The 18,076-nt window shown below is 45.0% G+C and overlaps 1 protein-coding gene across 4 annotated transcripts in view; it reads left to right on the plus strand.

The window, feature by feature from the left end:
- MIS18BP1 (MIS18 binding protein 1) overlaps positions 1 to 18,076 on the plus strand; it is a 173,976-nt gene that overhangs the window by 81,742 nt on the left and 74,158 nt on the right. For all 4 annotated transcript variants that reach the window (XM_068110579.2, XM_068110581.2, XM_068110580.2 and 1 more), the window contains 2 exons: positions 585 to 742; positions 6,259 to 6,419. In XM_068110579.2, coding sequence (XP_067966680.2) covers positions 585 to 742; positions 6,259 to 6,419 — 319 coding nt within the window. The remainder of the gene's footprint in view (positions 1 to 584; positions 743 to 6,258; positions 6,420 to 18,076) is intronic.

Consider the following 18,076-nt stretch of genomic DNA (forward strand, 5'->3'; position numbering starts at 1 on the left):
GGAAGACCATTCAATGCATTAAGTACTCTTTCAGTGAAAGACCCCAGACCACTACCAACCTGTCTACCATTACTACCTACCATCTTGATTCTTCACTTTACTCTCAAGCTATGGCCACTGTACCATTGTCACTGTCCATTCTGCTGAAAATCTCCTCTGCATTATTCTGTCTTTAGTCCTCATTATCTTAAATTTATCGATCAGAAGCCCTCATAATCGCTTCCTTTCTAATATATAATGTCCTGTCTCCTTTACCAGCTCCTGATAACTTCATGTAGCCCCAATATAGCTGCTCAACTCTGCGCCCTCTCTGTGGCAGCTATGTTGTTCCTCAGACATGCCTTGTACCTGCTCCTTGCCTTGGGCCTGCTATTTGCCCATATATCTTCCTTTTTGCTCCTGGTTGTTTTGAGCATGTCATTTCAAGGTTTACGTATTTTTTTCCAGAAAAGTTGTGAATGATCCCAGAGAACCTTATTTAAGCATTTCCGGCCATCAATATATGTTCCTTCCAAACGTTGCTGTGCAAAGAAATGCCATTTTTGTTATAAGCCTGCATTGTCGATATGATTCGTGGATCACAGGTACGGAAAAAGCGCAATTGGTGCAGACAACAACTCGTGTGGGAACAAGGAAAAGGAAGCACGAGGTGCGCAGTTATCTCGACCATCTTTCCAGAGAGGACTTCGACGATCCATTTCATGCCTGTATCACACCTATCTATAAAGTCAAGAAATTTTTCGTAAGTCTTTATTTGTGCTTGACACAAGCATTCAGCAATATAAGCCTTGTGCATAAATCACCTATAGTACAAGGAAATTATGAGATGTTGGTGTACTTTTAAATGAATTTTGAGGTCGTTTGTAAACCATGCACAAAATATGATTGGATATGGGATCCCGGATTCAATCTGGGATCCCGGATTCATAAACGACAGCAAGTCACCGATTTCTGTCGTGGATGTTTTCCTAAAAACTGTGACATTATACGAAACGACGTTATTCGGATATGATTTTCCATATTCGGTTGTTACAGCTTGAATTTAAAATGGATTTAATTTTTGTTTAAGTTTCACCGATTTACACAAAATACCCCATAATGAAAAAGTGAAAACATGTTTTTAGACTTTTTTTTTTTACAAGTATATTGAAAATGAAGTACAAGAAATATCTAATTACCTTCGCCAACAAAGGTTGATGGAGGTTATGTTTTCAACCCTGTCTGTCCGTTTGTCTGTTTGTGCACAAAATATCTCAAAAAGTTGTGGATGGATTCGGACGAAATTTGGCGGAGATGTAGCGTATGTGACAAGCACGAAATGATTAGATTTTGGTGAAGATCCGGATCTGGATTCAGCTAATAGAATTTTTTAAGTGATTCTTCACCATTGAATGATATGGCCAACCAGGCAGAGGTATGCTCTCTACTGAGTGCCGTTCTTGTTTACATAAGTATTCAGCCCACTGAGTCAATACTTTGTAGAAACGCTTTTGGAAGTGATTACAGCTTCGAGTCTTCTTGGGTATATCTGCATCAGCTTCGCACATCTGGATTTGGGGAGTTTCTCCCATTCTTCCTTGCAGTTTTGCTCAAGTTCTGGTAAGTTGGATGGATAGCGTAGATGAACAGAAATCTTCAAGTCTTTCCACAAATTCTCATTGGGATTCATGTCTGTGCTTTTGCTGAGCCACTCAGGATTTTCACGTTCTTGTTCTGAAGTCATTTCAGTGTTGCTTGGGGTCATTGTCCTGTCAGAATGTAAATCGTCACCACAATCTAAGGTCTTTTGCACTCTGAAGCAGGTTCTCCTCAAGGATTTACCTGTACTTGGCTCCATTCATTGTTCCCTTTATCCTTACAAATCTACCAGTCTGTGCTGCTGAAAAACATACCCATAGCATGATGCTGCCACCACCATGCTTCACAGTAGTGATGGTGTTAGATGGGTTATGAGCTGTGCTGGGTTTCTGCCAGACTTATCACTTTGCCTTCAGACCAAAGAGTAAAATTTTCATTTTATCAGGCCACATAATATCTTGCCTCGTTTTATCAGTCTTTCATTTGACTTTTTCTCAGGAGTGGCTTCCATCTGGCCACTCTCCCATAAAGCCTAGATTTGTGAAGTGCTATAGAGATTGTTCAGAGAACCTTCCTCAGGTTCTCCAATTTCAGACAAGGAACTCTGTAGTTCTGTCAGAGGGGTTATTGGTCACCTCCCTGACTCGGGTCTTTCTTGCCCAGTTGCTCAGTTTGCTTGGACGGCCAGTTATAGGAAGTGTCTGGGTTGTTCCATATTATTTCCATTTTCTAATGATGCTCACTGTGCTTTTGGGAACTTTCAACACTCTAGAAATGGTTTTATACCCTTCCTCAGATCTATGCCATGTCACAATTCTATCTCGGAGTTCTACAGACAGTTCCTTGGACTTCATGGTAGAGTTTCTGCACTGACATGCACTGTCCACTGTTGGACCTATCTAACACCATAGAAAGGTGTGTTTCTTTCTAAATCATGTCCTTTAATCTATATTATAAAAGGAGCTGTGTCTGTCGGTTTGTCTATTTGTTTATCATGTTATAACTTTAGAACGGATTAACGGATTTCAATAAATCCAACTACGGTGGATTTGGGTAACTCCCGGGAATGTTTGTGATCCCAATTTATTTTTTTTATCGGTACATGGACACGTGTGTCAAAACTGCAAATGCCAACTCAAATTATCCCTGCACGGAGAGCAGGATCTCCTAGGAATCCTTTTTCTTCCCTCATAGATTGGTATTTCTGTCAGCGAAGCGACCGATCTTATATTCTAGTATACAAGAAAGCAAACACGACATAATAACAATAATACCGAAACTTTTCTTGCTATATTCCTCAAGGCGATTCACAGCAAAAGACCAGAAGAAGTGAGAGATGATGCATTTATAGCTTGCCTATGTAACAGCGACATCGATTGGTTCATCAGTCATATGACGTCCAATCGGTGTCGCTGTTGCATAGACATGCTATAAATGATTAGCTCTCACCTCTTCCGGTCTTTTGCTGTGAATCGCCTTGAGGAGTACAGCACGAAAAGCTTTGGTGTTATTGTCATTATGTCGTGTTTGTTTTCTTGGATATTAAAGTTCTGTAGTACCAAACATCTATTTATAAATCATGTCCAATCAATTGAATTGGCCACAGGTGGACTCCATTCAAGTTGTAGAGACATCTCAAGGATGATCAAAGGATATTGGGTACACCACCTGAGCTGAATTTGGAGTGTCACAGCAAAGACGTTGAATACTTATTGACTCGACATTTCAGCTTTTTATTTTTAATTGATTTGTAAAAATGTCCAAAAAATTCCACTTTGACATTATGGAGTTATGTGTAAATCAGTGACAAAAAATCTCAATTTAATCCATTTTTTATTCAGGCTCTAACAACAAAATATGAAAAAGTCAAGGGGTGTGAATACTTTCTGAAGGCACTGTACATAGAGTTATCATGGGGGCATGTGTTGCCATGGTAGATTTGGTCACCCTAACTTAACTGAACCTTCACTTAAGTACATATTAGGGACAGAAATTAAACAAATCAATAACAAAACACGATTGAAATGATGTAGGACATGTACACAAAGAGACAATTTAATGGTGTGGGTTGAGAGTGGATGGACCACAAGGAGAAAGAGGCAGGCCTTCCTGTCTCGGACGGACTGCTCGAGTAAGTTGTGGGCTGGGAAAGCGAAGGGTAAGCCCCAAGCAACACAGCGCTGCCCTCGTCTTGATCGAGCCCTCGGGTGAGGTGCACGGCAAATCTGGAATAGAGAAATCTCTGATTGAGATGTCGAACTGGTCGCACAGGAAATCCAGAGTGGAGAAATCGTCACTGAGATGCCAGATGGTGGGATCAGAGCGCCAGGGAAATACGAATAGTTCGAAGGACAGATATTGTGTTGACTTCAATTACTTCACATTACTTTTGGAGAGTTTGGGCTTTCTTGATTGAACTTTTGATGTGGCACAGTGGTTCATGATCGTCTTTCCAGTTAAGAGGTGCAATAGGTATGTACTCACTTGTGAGATTGGTATGTCAGTTCACTTATGAGATTAGTATGTCGGTTCACTTTCTGGAGGGACTCTACTCTGTGCAGTGATGGTAGGGGAGTAGAGGAATACCAAACACCACAGACAGTTGGGAGATGGTGTGGCCCAAAAAGATTCTTCACAACCACTCATGTGCTTGTGAAACACCAAAGAGGTTCAGTGTATTTTTTGAGTGTAACCCATGTGTATTTTCATGTTCATGCGGGTCATTCCATGTCAAATCATCAAAGAATCTGCCGTCATCTCTCAGATTTTTGTAAAACTTTGGGAACCAATTGGGACCCATGAAAAACGGCAAGAACTCAAATATTTTTGCTAACAGCCTCTTAATTAGTGAGATACAGACTAACGAACTTTGGACTAATTAGCGCGACGTCGCGAATTCAAATGGCCATATCTCTAAAAGTATAACACCTAGAGAGCTGGTTTTGGTGTCATTTTAAAGGTATTTTCATGCCCTATGAATTTGTCTGGGCAACATTTTCCTACCTCCAACCACAAAAAAGTTATCACAAAATATAAACTTCAATTGTGAATCCCCAAAAAATTTATCCTTCAAATTTCCTCAAATTCATCCCAGAGGTACCTTATGATGTCAAGAAGCTTCCACATAAATTTTGTGATGGGCACTCCAATAGTTTCTGAGATATGAGCAATAATGTACATGTACGTATGGCATATAGGTTCGAAAATCAGCATTTGTAATGTATTATACAATCAATAAGTGAGTTCAAGTACACAGTGTTCACTAACCTGACTTAGGCTTTCAATTTCCTCTTCAATGCAGCAACAGCAGCACTTGTTTCTTTCTTGGAAATACAATATGTCCTTCCAGTTGCAGTGGTTGGTTCAACAGTAGTAAGCACATCCTGGTAGTCAATAGTGAGAGGGTCTGATGGTTCCGGAAATGTATATGATGGGGATGGTCCATGTGGATGGAGGAACTTAACATCCACCTCATGCCTCTCTGGGGTATGTTCCATGACACATGCAACCCACCAGTGACCATCATAATCCACTGTAACATAACCAGTTATGGCTGAGACATTGTGATCGATCATCCCAGGTGTAAGTTTCACATGTTCCTTTCGTTCTTCGGCTGAGACTCTGAGTCTACCACACCTGGTTGCCTTTTTGCCAGTTTCTTACGACACTGGGTACAGATTTTCTGTGCACTTTGCAGTTTGAGGCTTGGATGAGCAGCTATGGCTTTTTGGCTAACAGCTCTCAAGCCAGACGACTTTGGTTTTTCATGAGCTCCAAAGGGATTGCAGCAGGATTTCTGCTTCAAGATGAACTTTTCCTTGGCAGTCGTCATTTTTCTGCAGCTCCTTCAGAAGTGAACTGCCAATTTCTGTTGGTGGCAGGCCTAAGCATTACACTAAGCCAACTTGGACTTTCCCTGGGGATCTTAGACTGTGAAAGTTGCATCACCTCGAATTACCCACATGGGAAATCCCAGTTGGAATTCCCCAGATGAGAATTCCCCTCAGGCCCAGTTGAAAATGAAAGTATATGATACTTCAAAGCAATTGATGGTTGTTCCCTGTGTTCCCTGTCATGGCTAGGTTAGAATGTTTGTATAATACATTACAAATGCTGATTTTCGAACCTATATGCCATACGTACATGTACATTATTGCTCATATCTCAGAAACTATTGGAGTGCCCATCACAAAACTTATGTGGAAGCTTCTTGACATCATAAGGTACATCTGGGATGAATTTGAGGAAATTTGAAGGATACATTTTTTTTGGATTCACGATTGAAGTTTATATTTTGTGATAACTTTTTTGTGATGGGAGGTAGGAAAATGTTGCCCGGACAAATTTATAGGGCATGAAAATACCTTTAAAATGACACCAAAACCAGCTCTCTAGGTGTTATACTTTTAGAGATATGGCCATTTGAATTCGCGACATCGCGCTAATTAGTCCAAAGTTCGTTAACCTGTATCTCACTAATTAAGAGGCTGTTAGCAAAAATATTTGAGTTCTAGCTGTTTTTCATGGGTCCCAATTGGTTCCCAAAGTTTTACAAAAATCTGAGAGATGACGGCAGATTCTTTGATGATTTGACATGGAATGACTGATGCAAGTAAATGAAACATGAGTTAACAGCATATTTGAACTTGTTCTTCCCTCTGCCAAATGATTCTCTCATAGGTATCCCAATCCCACCTACAACAACTGAAGCAGAAGGACAAACCTGATGAGATGTTAATGTTTATGAGTCCATATGATAAGAATTCAACCACTCCTGATTTCCAGTACCATGTTACGCCCATCCGCCGTAACAGCACTGGAATTCTCAGCGTCCCTGACAGGTCAGCCTTCAAAGCATTTTCTTTTCATCCTGGTAGTAAATAGGTTCTACAACCCCCTTGTTATTGTATAAGCAAGACACTTTCTCAGATACAACACAGAACAACAAGGTATTGCTTGGTTGTTTATTTGAAGCAGGAATCTACCTTTTCATCTCCATTTTTCCTGACAAACATTTAAAAATTATTCGTTAGTATTTGAGCAACCACTGTCTTTTACTCTTCATTGATATTTTTGTTCCCTTTCTTCCACTTTCATTCTCTGTTGTGGGGTGTAGTCATTGTTTTGCATTGCTCTTTTCAATGGCAATTTTCTTCATGAATGTCATATACAGTTAGACTCCGACATTCGCAGGGGAATACGTTCCTGAGAAATGCCACGAATATCGAATCCATCCATGTGGGGGCATTGTTTGCATGAGGAGGGGGGGGGGGGGGGGGAGAGTGATTTAGGAGTTTTAAAAATTCTTTTCAAACTACATGGTCGAGGCTCATGGAAGAGCTATGACACAGAATGAATCATGACACAACATAACAAAGGGAACAGCAGGAGGAAGGGGAAACACCAACAGCAGGGCGGAGGGAGAATAAAGAGAGAGATGGATAAACGGGGGATGCAGGTAATGATGAGGGGTAATGAAGAATGCAAAGGGTGGACAAGATGAAAACATAAGCAAATTTATAGGGAAATGTGGGGGTGGTTTAACAGGTGTAGACAAGATCATGATTTTGGATAGGGGATGACTTGAGATGGCGGTGAACAGCAGTTTTGAAGATTTAAAGACCTTCAAATTGGACAGATGTTGTTTTCTGGCTCTCCAGAGAGTAGACACACTTTTGTTGCGAGCTTTGCGGAATGATCTGAGGTTGTCTTCAGTGGATTTTCCATCCAGGAGGAGATTGCGAGTTGTTTTAAAGCAACTGCCTCACCACATGATTCAGTGTACCAAGAGTGGGAGGATGGGTAAGATAATTGAAGAAGAGATGGGATGAATCTGTGCATAAGAGAGAGCAGGTTTGTGTGGAAGAATTCCCAGGCTGAAATAATATCTGTGGTGGTGGATATAGGAGACCAGTCCAGTTGTATAAAAAATAAATTACCGCGAATATGTGAGGCACGAATGTTGAAGCAGGTCACATGTTGCGGACCGCGAATACGCGGATTTCGCAAATGTTGGGACCGCAAATGTTGAGGTCCGACTGTACTCGTATTTAATTATGAGCTTATACCACATATATTTCTACAAATAAATGTTTTGTTTTTCAAAAATGCTTTTCCACAAAGTATTTTTTTACCACTCATTGAAGTCGTTGGGGAGTGTCGTTGAAGCTGAAGGGAAAGGTGTATGCTGCATGTGTGAGAAGTGTTATGATTTATGGGAGCGAGACATGGGTAATGAACGTAGAGCAGCAACGAAGGCTGGAAAGAGTGGAAATGCGAATGGTACGGTGGATGTGTGGAGTATCGTTGAGAGAGAGGAAGACAAATGATGAATTGCGAAAGATGATGGGAATAGAGCCTGTGACGGATGCTGTGAGGAGAAAGAGATGGTTTTTTTTTTTGGTTTTTTTTGTGTGCAGAGTCGAGGCTCGTGAAAGAGCTAACATTTATCAAACAAACAAATCAAACAAACAAGCAAACAAAGTATATAAAAAGGGGAGCGGTCGACAAGATGGGGAGAGAAGGGGAGGAAGCACACAAACACAACATTTGAGAGCAGGGACATCGGGAGATGTTTTTGGAGGGAGAGGGCCTGGGGGGAGGCAGGATAGGTATAAAACGCAAGGACACCAAGGACTTCCAGGAAAGAAGTCAAAGGTCACCTCAAAAAAGTGGAATTTGGGTGAAATTAGCGGGGGTAGAAAAGATCAAGGTTTTGGATTGGGGAAGATAAGAGATGGTGGTGAACAGCCGTTTTAAAGACCTGGAGGGAGGAGTGGGATTGAAGAGGGTGAGGGAGTTTGTTCCAGAGGCGGGAGAAAAGAGGAACGAAGGAGTGAAGGTGAGCAGAGAGTCTTGATTTTGGCAGTTTAACCATAAGAGGGTTGCAGGCAGATCTTGTGCGACCTGCAAGAATATTTGGGGGACAGAGCCCAGAGAGAGCTGGGGGAGCAAGGCCGGAGAGGAGTCGGGAGAAGACGGAAAGACCACCAACCTGCCTGCGGTGATTAAGTGAAAGGCCCTCGGAGATAGCGTCATTGCGGCAGATTCCAATGATTCTGAACGCTTTGGTTTCAACAGCGTGAAGACGAGCTAGGTGTGAGGCAGGAGCACCAGCCCAGAGGGGAGAGCAGTACTCCATTGAGCTGCGGATGAAAGCCTTGTATGTGGTGAGGAGCTCAGGTGTGCCAAGGAAGGACTTCGCACAACGGAGGATGCCCAGTCGGCGACTGGCTTTGGAGGCCAGCTTGGAAATGTGGTTTTACCAGGAAAGATCATGGCAGATAGTGAGACCCAAAAGCTTGAGTGACAGAACTTCTTGGAGAGGATTATTCAGAAAGTAGATGGGAGGGTTGTCCAGTCGGTATTTTCGGAGAGACATCGTAAGAGTGTGAGATTTGTCAGGATTGAAAGACATGTTCCACTTGTTTGCCCAGTCTGTGATTTTGTCCAGGTCTGCAGAGAGTGAGGAGGCTGCAGACTGCCGATCTGAGGGATGAGGAATGGAGCGGCAGAGAGTGGAGTCATCAGCAAAGAGATAGAGAGGATTTTCAAGAGAGTCAGAGAGATCATTGATGAAGACCAGAAAAAGCACAGGGCCCAGAACACTGCCTTGGGGAACTCCAGCCTGAACAGGAAGAGGAGATGAGAGAAACCCATTCAGGGCCACACGTTGACGACGACTAGAGAGGAAGTCCGCCAGCCATGCGTGGAGATTTCCATGGATACCGAAGGAGGAGAGTTTGGTGAGCAGAGCGGGGTGCCAGACCGTATCGAAGGCACGTGATATGTCGAGGGAGACAGCTCTAATTTCCTGTTTGGCATTGAGGACCTCCATCCATTGTTGAGACAGCAGAAGCAGCATGTCCAGAGTAGAGTGACCTGGTCTGAAACCAAATTGATGATCAGAGATCAAGCCATTGGAGAAGAGGAAAGATTTCATATCCGAAGCAATGATGGATTCCATGACTTTGCTGATAATTGGGAGAAGGCTGATTGGTCTGTAGTTGCTAGGATCTGTTTTTGCACCTTTTTGTGCAAAGCGGTGATGTTGGCTGATTTCCAAGCAGATGGCAGTTGACCTTGAGCAAAAGAGAGGGTGAAGAGAACAGAGAGAGGGAGTGAAAGCAGAAGAACAGGATTTTAGGACCCGTGGGCTGATGCCGTCAGGTCCAGTTGCAGAATCAGAGTCGAGGGTTGACAGAAACTTTTCCACCTTGTCAGGAGGAAAGGACACGGAGTCCAGGAGCAGGTGGGTATGACTGAGTATGGTGGGTACAGAGAGGGATGGGTTTGGGACACAAGATTTAGAGGCAAACACAGAGTTGAGGCATTCAGCTTTTTCACGTGCGGAGTCAGCTGTGTAGCCATTTGAGGTAAGGGAGGGGATGGAGGGGGAACAAACACCAGAAACAGATTTGACCAGACGCCACCAGGATTTGGAAGAGGGAGACAGATAAGAGAGTTCGGTCTTGAGAACGGAGAGATATTGTTTCCTGGTTCTCCTGAGGGTGGATACACACTTGTTTCGGGCTTTGTGAAAGGAAATGAGATTTCCTTCCGTTGGATTTGCTTTCCAGGAGATGAAGGCAAGTTGTTTCTGGGCAACAGCCTCACCACAAGATTCCGTGTACCATGGACGGGAGGAAGGGTATGACAACTGAAGACGAGATGGGATAAATCTGTGCATGAGAGAGAGCAATTTACTTTGGAAGAATTCCCAGGATGAGTTGATGTCAGAGGTGGTAGAGATGGGAGACCAGTCCAGATGATTGATGGCTGCTTGAAGACCGTGCCAGTTGGCCTGAGTGAAATGCCAGACACGTCGACGCTGAGCAGGCTCCCTGAGAATGGTCAGAGAGATTTCCACTTTAACAAGGACATGATCAGATGATCCGATTGGAGCAGAAGAAGAGCAGCAGACATTTTCAGGGAAGTTAATCATAACCAAGTCCAGAAGAGAAGATGCTCCGTTGACTGAGATCCGGGTTGGGAAATTGACAGATTGTGTCAGTCCCAGTGAGTCGCAGAAGTTCTTTGCTGAGGAGCCATGGCTGGTGAGAGAGGTTCCCACACCCAGCCAACTGGCATGTTGACAATTGAAATCACCACATATGAGGAAGAGAGAGTTGGGATGAGTAGATAGAAGTTGGTCCATATTATCAGACAGCGAGATGTAGATGGAGTCATCACTGTTTGGTGGACGGTACAACACACATATGAACAAGAGGTGGGAGCGAAGGGGAAGCCGTAGCCAGAGGTATTCCTGGGGGTGAGGTGGAGAGCGTGCAGTGCAGGGCGAGTGAGGAAGAGAGTTTTTGATAAAGATAGCAACCCCACCTCCAGGACGAGGCTCAGGTCTATCATACCGGAGGAGGGAGTAACCCGGGAGAGATACTAAGGAATCAGAGACATCATGAAGGAGGAAAGTTTCTGTTAAGCAGATCACGTCTGGTTTGACAGAAGCAACCTGTATGGAGAGATCAGTTAAGTTTGAACGAAGGCCCCGGATGTTTGAGGTCCATACCGTTAATGAAGAGGAAGGGGGAGCATCGGATACAGAACAGGGGGGAGGAGGGGTAGGGTAAGATGTGGAAGAGGTGGAAGAGGTAGGGAGAGCTGTTGAAGGTGTGTCAGAGATTTCAGAATAGCTCGGAGAAAGGGAAGGATGGGGCGGACAAAAGGTTTGATGGTGACTGGGTGAGGCACAATGAGGTGTTATTTGAGGAGGGGGAAGAGCGTGGCAGAAGGTTGGGGGAGATGGAGGTGAGAGTTGGAAGGGGGAAGAAGCGGGGAGGACGCTTTGAGGAGGGGGAGTGAGAGGGGGGAAATTGAGAAGAAATGAGGGTGTGGAGATTTGAAGGGGAGGGGCGAGGGGGGAGTTTGGGAGGGAAGGGACAAGGGGAGGGATTTGAAAGGGATAGGATATTGGGGAGATTTGGAGGGGAGGGGTGAGGGAGGAGTCTAGGAGGGGAGGGGCGAGGGGAGTCTTGGAGGGGAGGGGTGAGGGGGTAGTTTAGGAGGGAGGGGCAAGGGGGGAGATTTGAAAGGGATGGGTGATGGGGAGGATTAGGAGGGGAGGGGAAAGGGGGAAGATTTGAAAGGGATGGGTGATGGGGAAGATTTGGAGGGGAGGGGTGATGGGGAAGATTTGGAGGGGAGGGGTTATGGGGAAGATTTGGAGGGGAGGGGTGATGGGGAAGATTTGGAGGGGAGGGGTGATGGGGAAGATTTGGAGGGGAGGGGTGATGGGGAAGATTTGGAGGGGAGGGGTTATGGGGAAGATTTGGAGGGGAGGGGTGAGATTGGATTTTAGAAAGTGTACGATTAATGGGAAACGAACATTTATTGCAAAATGAGTTTCTTGTGACCTTCGAGTTGAAAATACGTTTAAGGACGCTGGATGGAGGATGGAGTGCAGGAGAGTTTCGGGAATGTAGAAAAAAGGCACTATCGGAGATGGAATTTTTTTTTGGAATGAATAGATTTGGTGAGCAAGTCGAAAGCAGCCTTTTAAAGAAGAAGAAGAAAAATGTGTTATAATATATGACGGAATACAGAACTTGAGGGGAAAGTGTAAACATTGAAGGTTAATAACAGTGAAAACTATCTGGGGAAATGGGGGAGAAACACGTGGTCGAAGAACCAACGAACGAATAAGAATGAATAAACGAATGAGAACAAAGAATAAGAACAGAGAAGGAAATGTTTTTTTTTTGTTTTTTTTGAGTTGAGATTTACACAAGGAAGTAGGCTTTGGGGTGAAAAGACTGGGAAAACAGAGAACGAAAGTTATTGGAGCACAAAACGACAGACCGCTGAGAGAAAAACAAAGCCTCAAGGTTGTACACTGTACAAGGCCTCAAGACACGACACGAATTAACACGATTTTCAATACAGGTATTAAAGATTTGCACCGAAAATCTTCCTCGGGACACAATATACGTACACACACCATAAAATAAATACAGTTATAACGAAAATACAAATGGGAACAATTACTTAATTTCGATTTCAAATCGCTCGCAACGCGGCAAAGGCCTTGCTCGCGACGCGGCAAACATGCGATTAATTTATGAAAGATAAACACCGAGAAACTTCCAAGGTGCACACTATAACTTCACACACCGAAAGATAAATACAGTTTCGACAGAATACAATTGTGAACAGACTTCACTTTAACAGTTTGGTCATGTGTTGAGGAAGGATGAAAGTGACTGGTTGAGAAGAGTGATGGAAATGAATGTAGAAGGAAGTAGAGGACGGGGAAGACCGAGAAAGACGGCTAAAGATGGTCGAAGAAGAAATGCGGGCAAGGGGATTAACAAGGAGAGATGCAGGAAATAGGGCAAAATGGAGAAGATTGTCATGGGGTCCCTGCTCTTGCAGGGAAAATGGCCTTAAAATGCCTGTTGTTGTATTTTTTCCACTGCCACCTAAGATGTATGGAGGTTATGTTTTCACTCCTGTCTGTTTGTTTTTTTGTTTATTTTGTCTGTGAGCATGATTTCGCAAAATGTTATGGATGTATTTGGACAAAATTTGATGGGCAAGTTGGTTGTGTGTCAAGGCCGAATTGATTAGATTTTGGTAAAGATCGAGATACTAGAATTCTTTCAGTGATTCTTCAGCGGTGAGAGATAGGGCTAAAAACGATATAGAGCACGATATCTCAAAAAGTTGTGGATGGATTACAACAAAATTTGGCAGAGGTGTTGGGTTGGTAAAAAGATTAAGCTAATTAGATTTTTGTTTGAGGTTTGAATGCAGATCTGGTGCTCTTGGCTTTGCCTCCTCCCCACAAGGCTTCCCCCTACCCTGCACCCTCTCCTTGCTCCTTTCCTCTTCGCTACATGCTATCAGCAGCTCTTCGCCCACTGCCCCTAACTGTGTGGACCTCAAACATCTAGGGCCTCTGTTCCAACCTAACATCTCTCAATCCAGGCCATTCTACGGTCAAACAGCGTACAAAGCATGGCTCACTGGTGGCTCAGGCTGGCTGGTAGAGGTGCAGGTAGCGTCATGGCAGGGACAAGGGCCTGCAGCAGCTTCCTCTTCATAAACACATACATACCCACTTCGCACCATGTCACTCGATCAACAATCACTATAGATTTAGGCTCACACAGCTCAATCACATCCATCTCTCATCACAACATATATTCCCCTATTCATCCATAATCCCTTTGAGACAAGAGGAGAGAGGAAGAGGAACACATTTTCTCTGAGAAGCCCTTAAATCAAAATCCTCATCCAACCATCTGCAATTTAAGCCTTTATAATAGACAATTCACTTTTCATTCAATTTAAAAACATAAATTTAAAGTCTTCTAATCCCTCCATTACCAGTGTCTCTGTTGACCTGTCTATGTTTGTCTCTGCCTCTGGGACTCTGTGGGACCCCCACAGAGACCTGCGGTCACGGTCTCCATATCCATTGCTGCTGTCCATTTTCCACGGGGCCCACACGAGACCTGTCTCTATCCATCTCGGAGACCCTACCCTGCGGGCGGCACCGCAAATAATTTCCTCATGTCTCCTCCCGCTTTATATAGGGCTCGTGGATGACACATCTCTGCCCCCACAATTTACCTTATGTCTCCCTCCTTTTCTGTAAGGCTTACAGGGGCCAAACGGCACACACACCTTGCGCCATTTTCTTTTAGCACCCCAGGTCTTCCACAAGACCCGGAGAGAGCATGACCTGCCATGCCTAACCATGCTCCGGCAACCTGCATGTGTGAGTGCTCCCCAATGTGGCACAGCCGTCTTCTCCCTCAGCTCAACGACTGTACTCTCTAACCCAGTGTGGAGTCATCCTGGTACAATTCCTAACCAGTCTATCTCTAACAGCGATTCCCCCGGTGGCATTCGTCCTCCTTCCTCCCCTATGTCCATTCTGGGCACCTTGCACATGTGTGCCATGCTCACCTCGCTCACCACACTTACACCCTCATTCTCAACCCCACCTTCAGTCTCAAGTGTTGGCAGCTCTGCGCGCACGCACTGCGATGCACGCTGCGCATGCCGGCCGTTCGACTTCAACTACGCAGATCCGTGCCATGGCACCAGGCACTGGATTGGGCAGTTCCCGTGTGAACTCCACTTCACCTCACACACATTCGGGCACATACACCCCCCGGGAAGAGTCTCTGCCCACGCCTCCATTAACTGGACTTGCTTCTCCCTCTGTCATTTATTCTTCTCTCCCTCTGTTTTTATTTCACTCTGTTCTTGCTCTGTTTGTAATCTCAGCCCACGCTCTTCTGCTTTGGCAGCCCTAAGCGTGACCGTCATTTCCCACTGCATGTCCCGCACACCAGCCAAGGACACTACCAACCTGTAATGGCCGGCCTCAATTTTATCAGTTTTATCTGTCAGCTGCCCAATCTGCCCAATCCCGTGCCCGGTGCCATGGCACTGGTCTGCGTGGCCTGGCCAACTTTTATATCCCCCACCAACTCTTCCTAAACAGCCCTCATTCCCCCCCAGCGAGGCTCCCAGGTTTTGAAACATGGTCATTAACAAGCTCAACTTCATGGTTCCTGGCGACAGGGTCTGCTGCTGCTTCTGGGCTAACAGCATTCAGGGCTACCTGGTAGGGGAGGCATTCCACTGTGCCCTCGAGTGGTCCTTCCACTTCCCTTACAACTGGGGCTACAGTGGTGTCGGTCCAATGGCCCGCTCCTGATTTGAGCCAATACGACCTTCCATATTTAAAAATAAATAAATAAATAATTGGTGCCAAACCTTGCGCTCAAATTTTGCCCATGAACGGAACAACTCCAAAGTTGCCATTTGAGGAAGCGGTTTCCCGCTACTCAGATCCCAATTCCACTCCTGACACCAGTGTTACGGCGGCCACAGCAACTAATCGGCCTAAACACACCGAGCCTGATCAAGAGCCTATTCGCACATTTACCTAGCTCAAATTGGTACGTCCAAGGTCGATCGAGCGACATGCCGGAGTCCTTATCCACATTAAGCCACCCAAAACGGCAACTGGAGAGGTCCATCATGTCCGATGGGGGAGAAGTTTGCAATGGACGCTAATCAACCCACCAACTATAGACCGATCCAATAAGGACGATCGTGCCCCCTTCGCCGACAGGCGGCGCTCTTTCGTCTGCCATTAATGGGAGGCGTCCCGATCCAAACTTAACTCCAGCTGGCTGCGCCAGCACAACTATCATCGCGATCGTACATGAAAAGTGTCAGTGATAATCGTTCTCAAGTGTTTCTCTATACGTGTGGAGCGGTCGTGGACACCTGGCACCTGAAGGCACACGATACAAACCCCGTTTTCGGCGATATCGCGGGGCGCCGAAGGCACACGGCCATGCCGCCCTGAAGGCACCTGGCACCTGGCACCTGGGGGTACCCGGTTTCCACTTCTACCTGCACCAAACCTATTTTGTTAGCAACCGCGTACCCTATGCTATGCCATGCCGAGCACCCTTCCGCCTTAGCCCCGAGTTTCTCGACCACTATGATAACGACTCCTCTGACCGACCCGACTAAGTGCCTGTCCCTTCATCGACTCCTCCATACGGCCAGGTCTTGGCGGCCTTACCACAGCCGCCCTGCATGGATTCTTCCCTCAGAGTCCACCTCCGCCTGGGCCGGCCACCTCTGGCAACTACGGCTAGGCCCCGAGTGGCCGCTGCCGAGCCCCAAGTTCCTTGATCACTAGGGTCACGACTCGTCTGGCAGACCCGACTGGGCCTCCGTCCGTTCGCGCGGGCCGCCACACCGGCTCCTCACCGGTCGTATAGCTCAGTGGACCGGTCGTATCGTCCACGATTCCATCTTCTCCGATGAATCTAACAAACAAATATATTTTGTATCGATATTCTTTCGGCAAAGTGAACTGAGACCGGTAACTGCATGTAATCTGAACGCTGGAGAGCAGGCCGAATGAAGCGGACGCCTCCCAACTATGGCGGCGTCTATAGAGGGCGCCCATCCATTGAACCCTCCGTCGGATCGGTCTATACCCACAGTATATCTCCTTGTGCCCAATACAAATAAGTGTTTCTTTCCTTAGTGAGAAACATCAACAGTGTATAATTAATTGACTGAAATGATCAGCACTAAGTCTGGATCTTTCTCTTGCTCCTGTTGCTGTCGGCTGCTGAAAATGACTTTCATCATTGGTAATAGCTTGTTGGATCTTTTTAGTGTCCTTATAAATATATGTAGTTGTCAAGGTAGCGGTATCTCAAGCTGTTTCAGATATCAGATTGACTTTATAAGCATGGTGCTCAATTTTCTTGTTGGTATTCGTGTATTTTACCTATCGGGTGTCCTGGGTTTCTCAGAATCCGGGGCTGGTCAAATTCTGCATGTTAAGTCGCTATGAGGAACTGTCACTCACACAAATAATGGTACTTGTGTGGGACATGACTTGGGAGCAACAGTTTATTGCTGGTGGCAAAGTAAGTTTGGGATTATTTTAAATACCGGTACTAGTGTGGATCGTCTTGCTACTCTCGCCTCACCACGCGTCGCTACAGAGGCACGGGCTTGTTTTAACTGGGATAATGATTGTACGTGAGTTGCTGTGTTGTCATGATTTACACCAATCATATTACAAACATTTTTTTGTATACATTTATTTGTAATATTGGTGATATTATTTATTTGTAATTTATTTGTAATATAAAAAGGTCCAAGTAGTCTAAAGCTCTAAATGGTCAAGGGTCCAAGCTGGTCTAATAATGGGTCTAAAGCCTCTTATGGGTATTTGGGGTGTAAAGGCTCTTCGTGGTCTTTAATGGTCTACTGTGTCCTTTAGGAGTATTTGGGGTCTTTATGGTCCTCTGGGTCTTTAAGGGTCTTTTTGGTCCTCTGGGTCTTTAAGGGTATTTGGGGTATTTTGGGTCTTCATGGCCTTTCAGGGTCTATTGGGTCATCTCGGTCTTTAAGGGTCTTATGGGTCTTATCAGTCCTCTGGGGGCCTTTTGGGTCTTTGGGGTAATTTGCATCTTCAGGTTCTTTGTGTGTTCAGGGTCTTTTTTGTCCTCTAGGTCTTTAAGGGTCTTTAGTGTATTTGGTGCTTCGTGGTATTTTGGGTCTTTGGGGTATTTTAGGTATTTTGTGTCTTTGGTGTATTTTGGGTCTTTTGGGTCTTTAAGGGTATTTGTGGTCTTCATGGTCTTTTGGATTTTTGAGATAGTTTAGGTCTTTAGGGTATTTTAGGGTCTTTTGTGTCTTCGTGGTCTTTAAGGGTCTTTCGGGGACTGTAAGGGTCTTTCGGGGACTTTAAGGGTCTTTCAGGGACTTTAAGGGTCTTTTGGGGCTTCGTGATCTTTCAGGGTCTTGGTGTCTTCAGGGTATTTTGGGATTTAAAGGGTCTTCATAGGTCTAAAGGGTCTCAGCAGTCTAAAGGGTCGAAAGCTATACTCCAACAGTACGCAATTGTAATTAATAGACGTACACAGTCGAAATATGTGATTGCCTACCTTGTCTCGTCATAAAATGTCACCAGTCCAATTAT

Source organism: Myxine glutinosa, chromosome 3, assembly GCF_964187855.1.
Source record: "Myxine glutinosa chromosome 3, kmMyxGlut1.1, whole genome shotgun sequence".
Lineage (NCBI taxonomy): Eukaryota > Metazoa > Chordata > Myxini > Myxiniformes > Myxinidae > Myxine > Myxine glutinosa.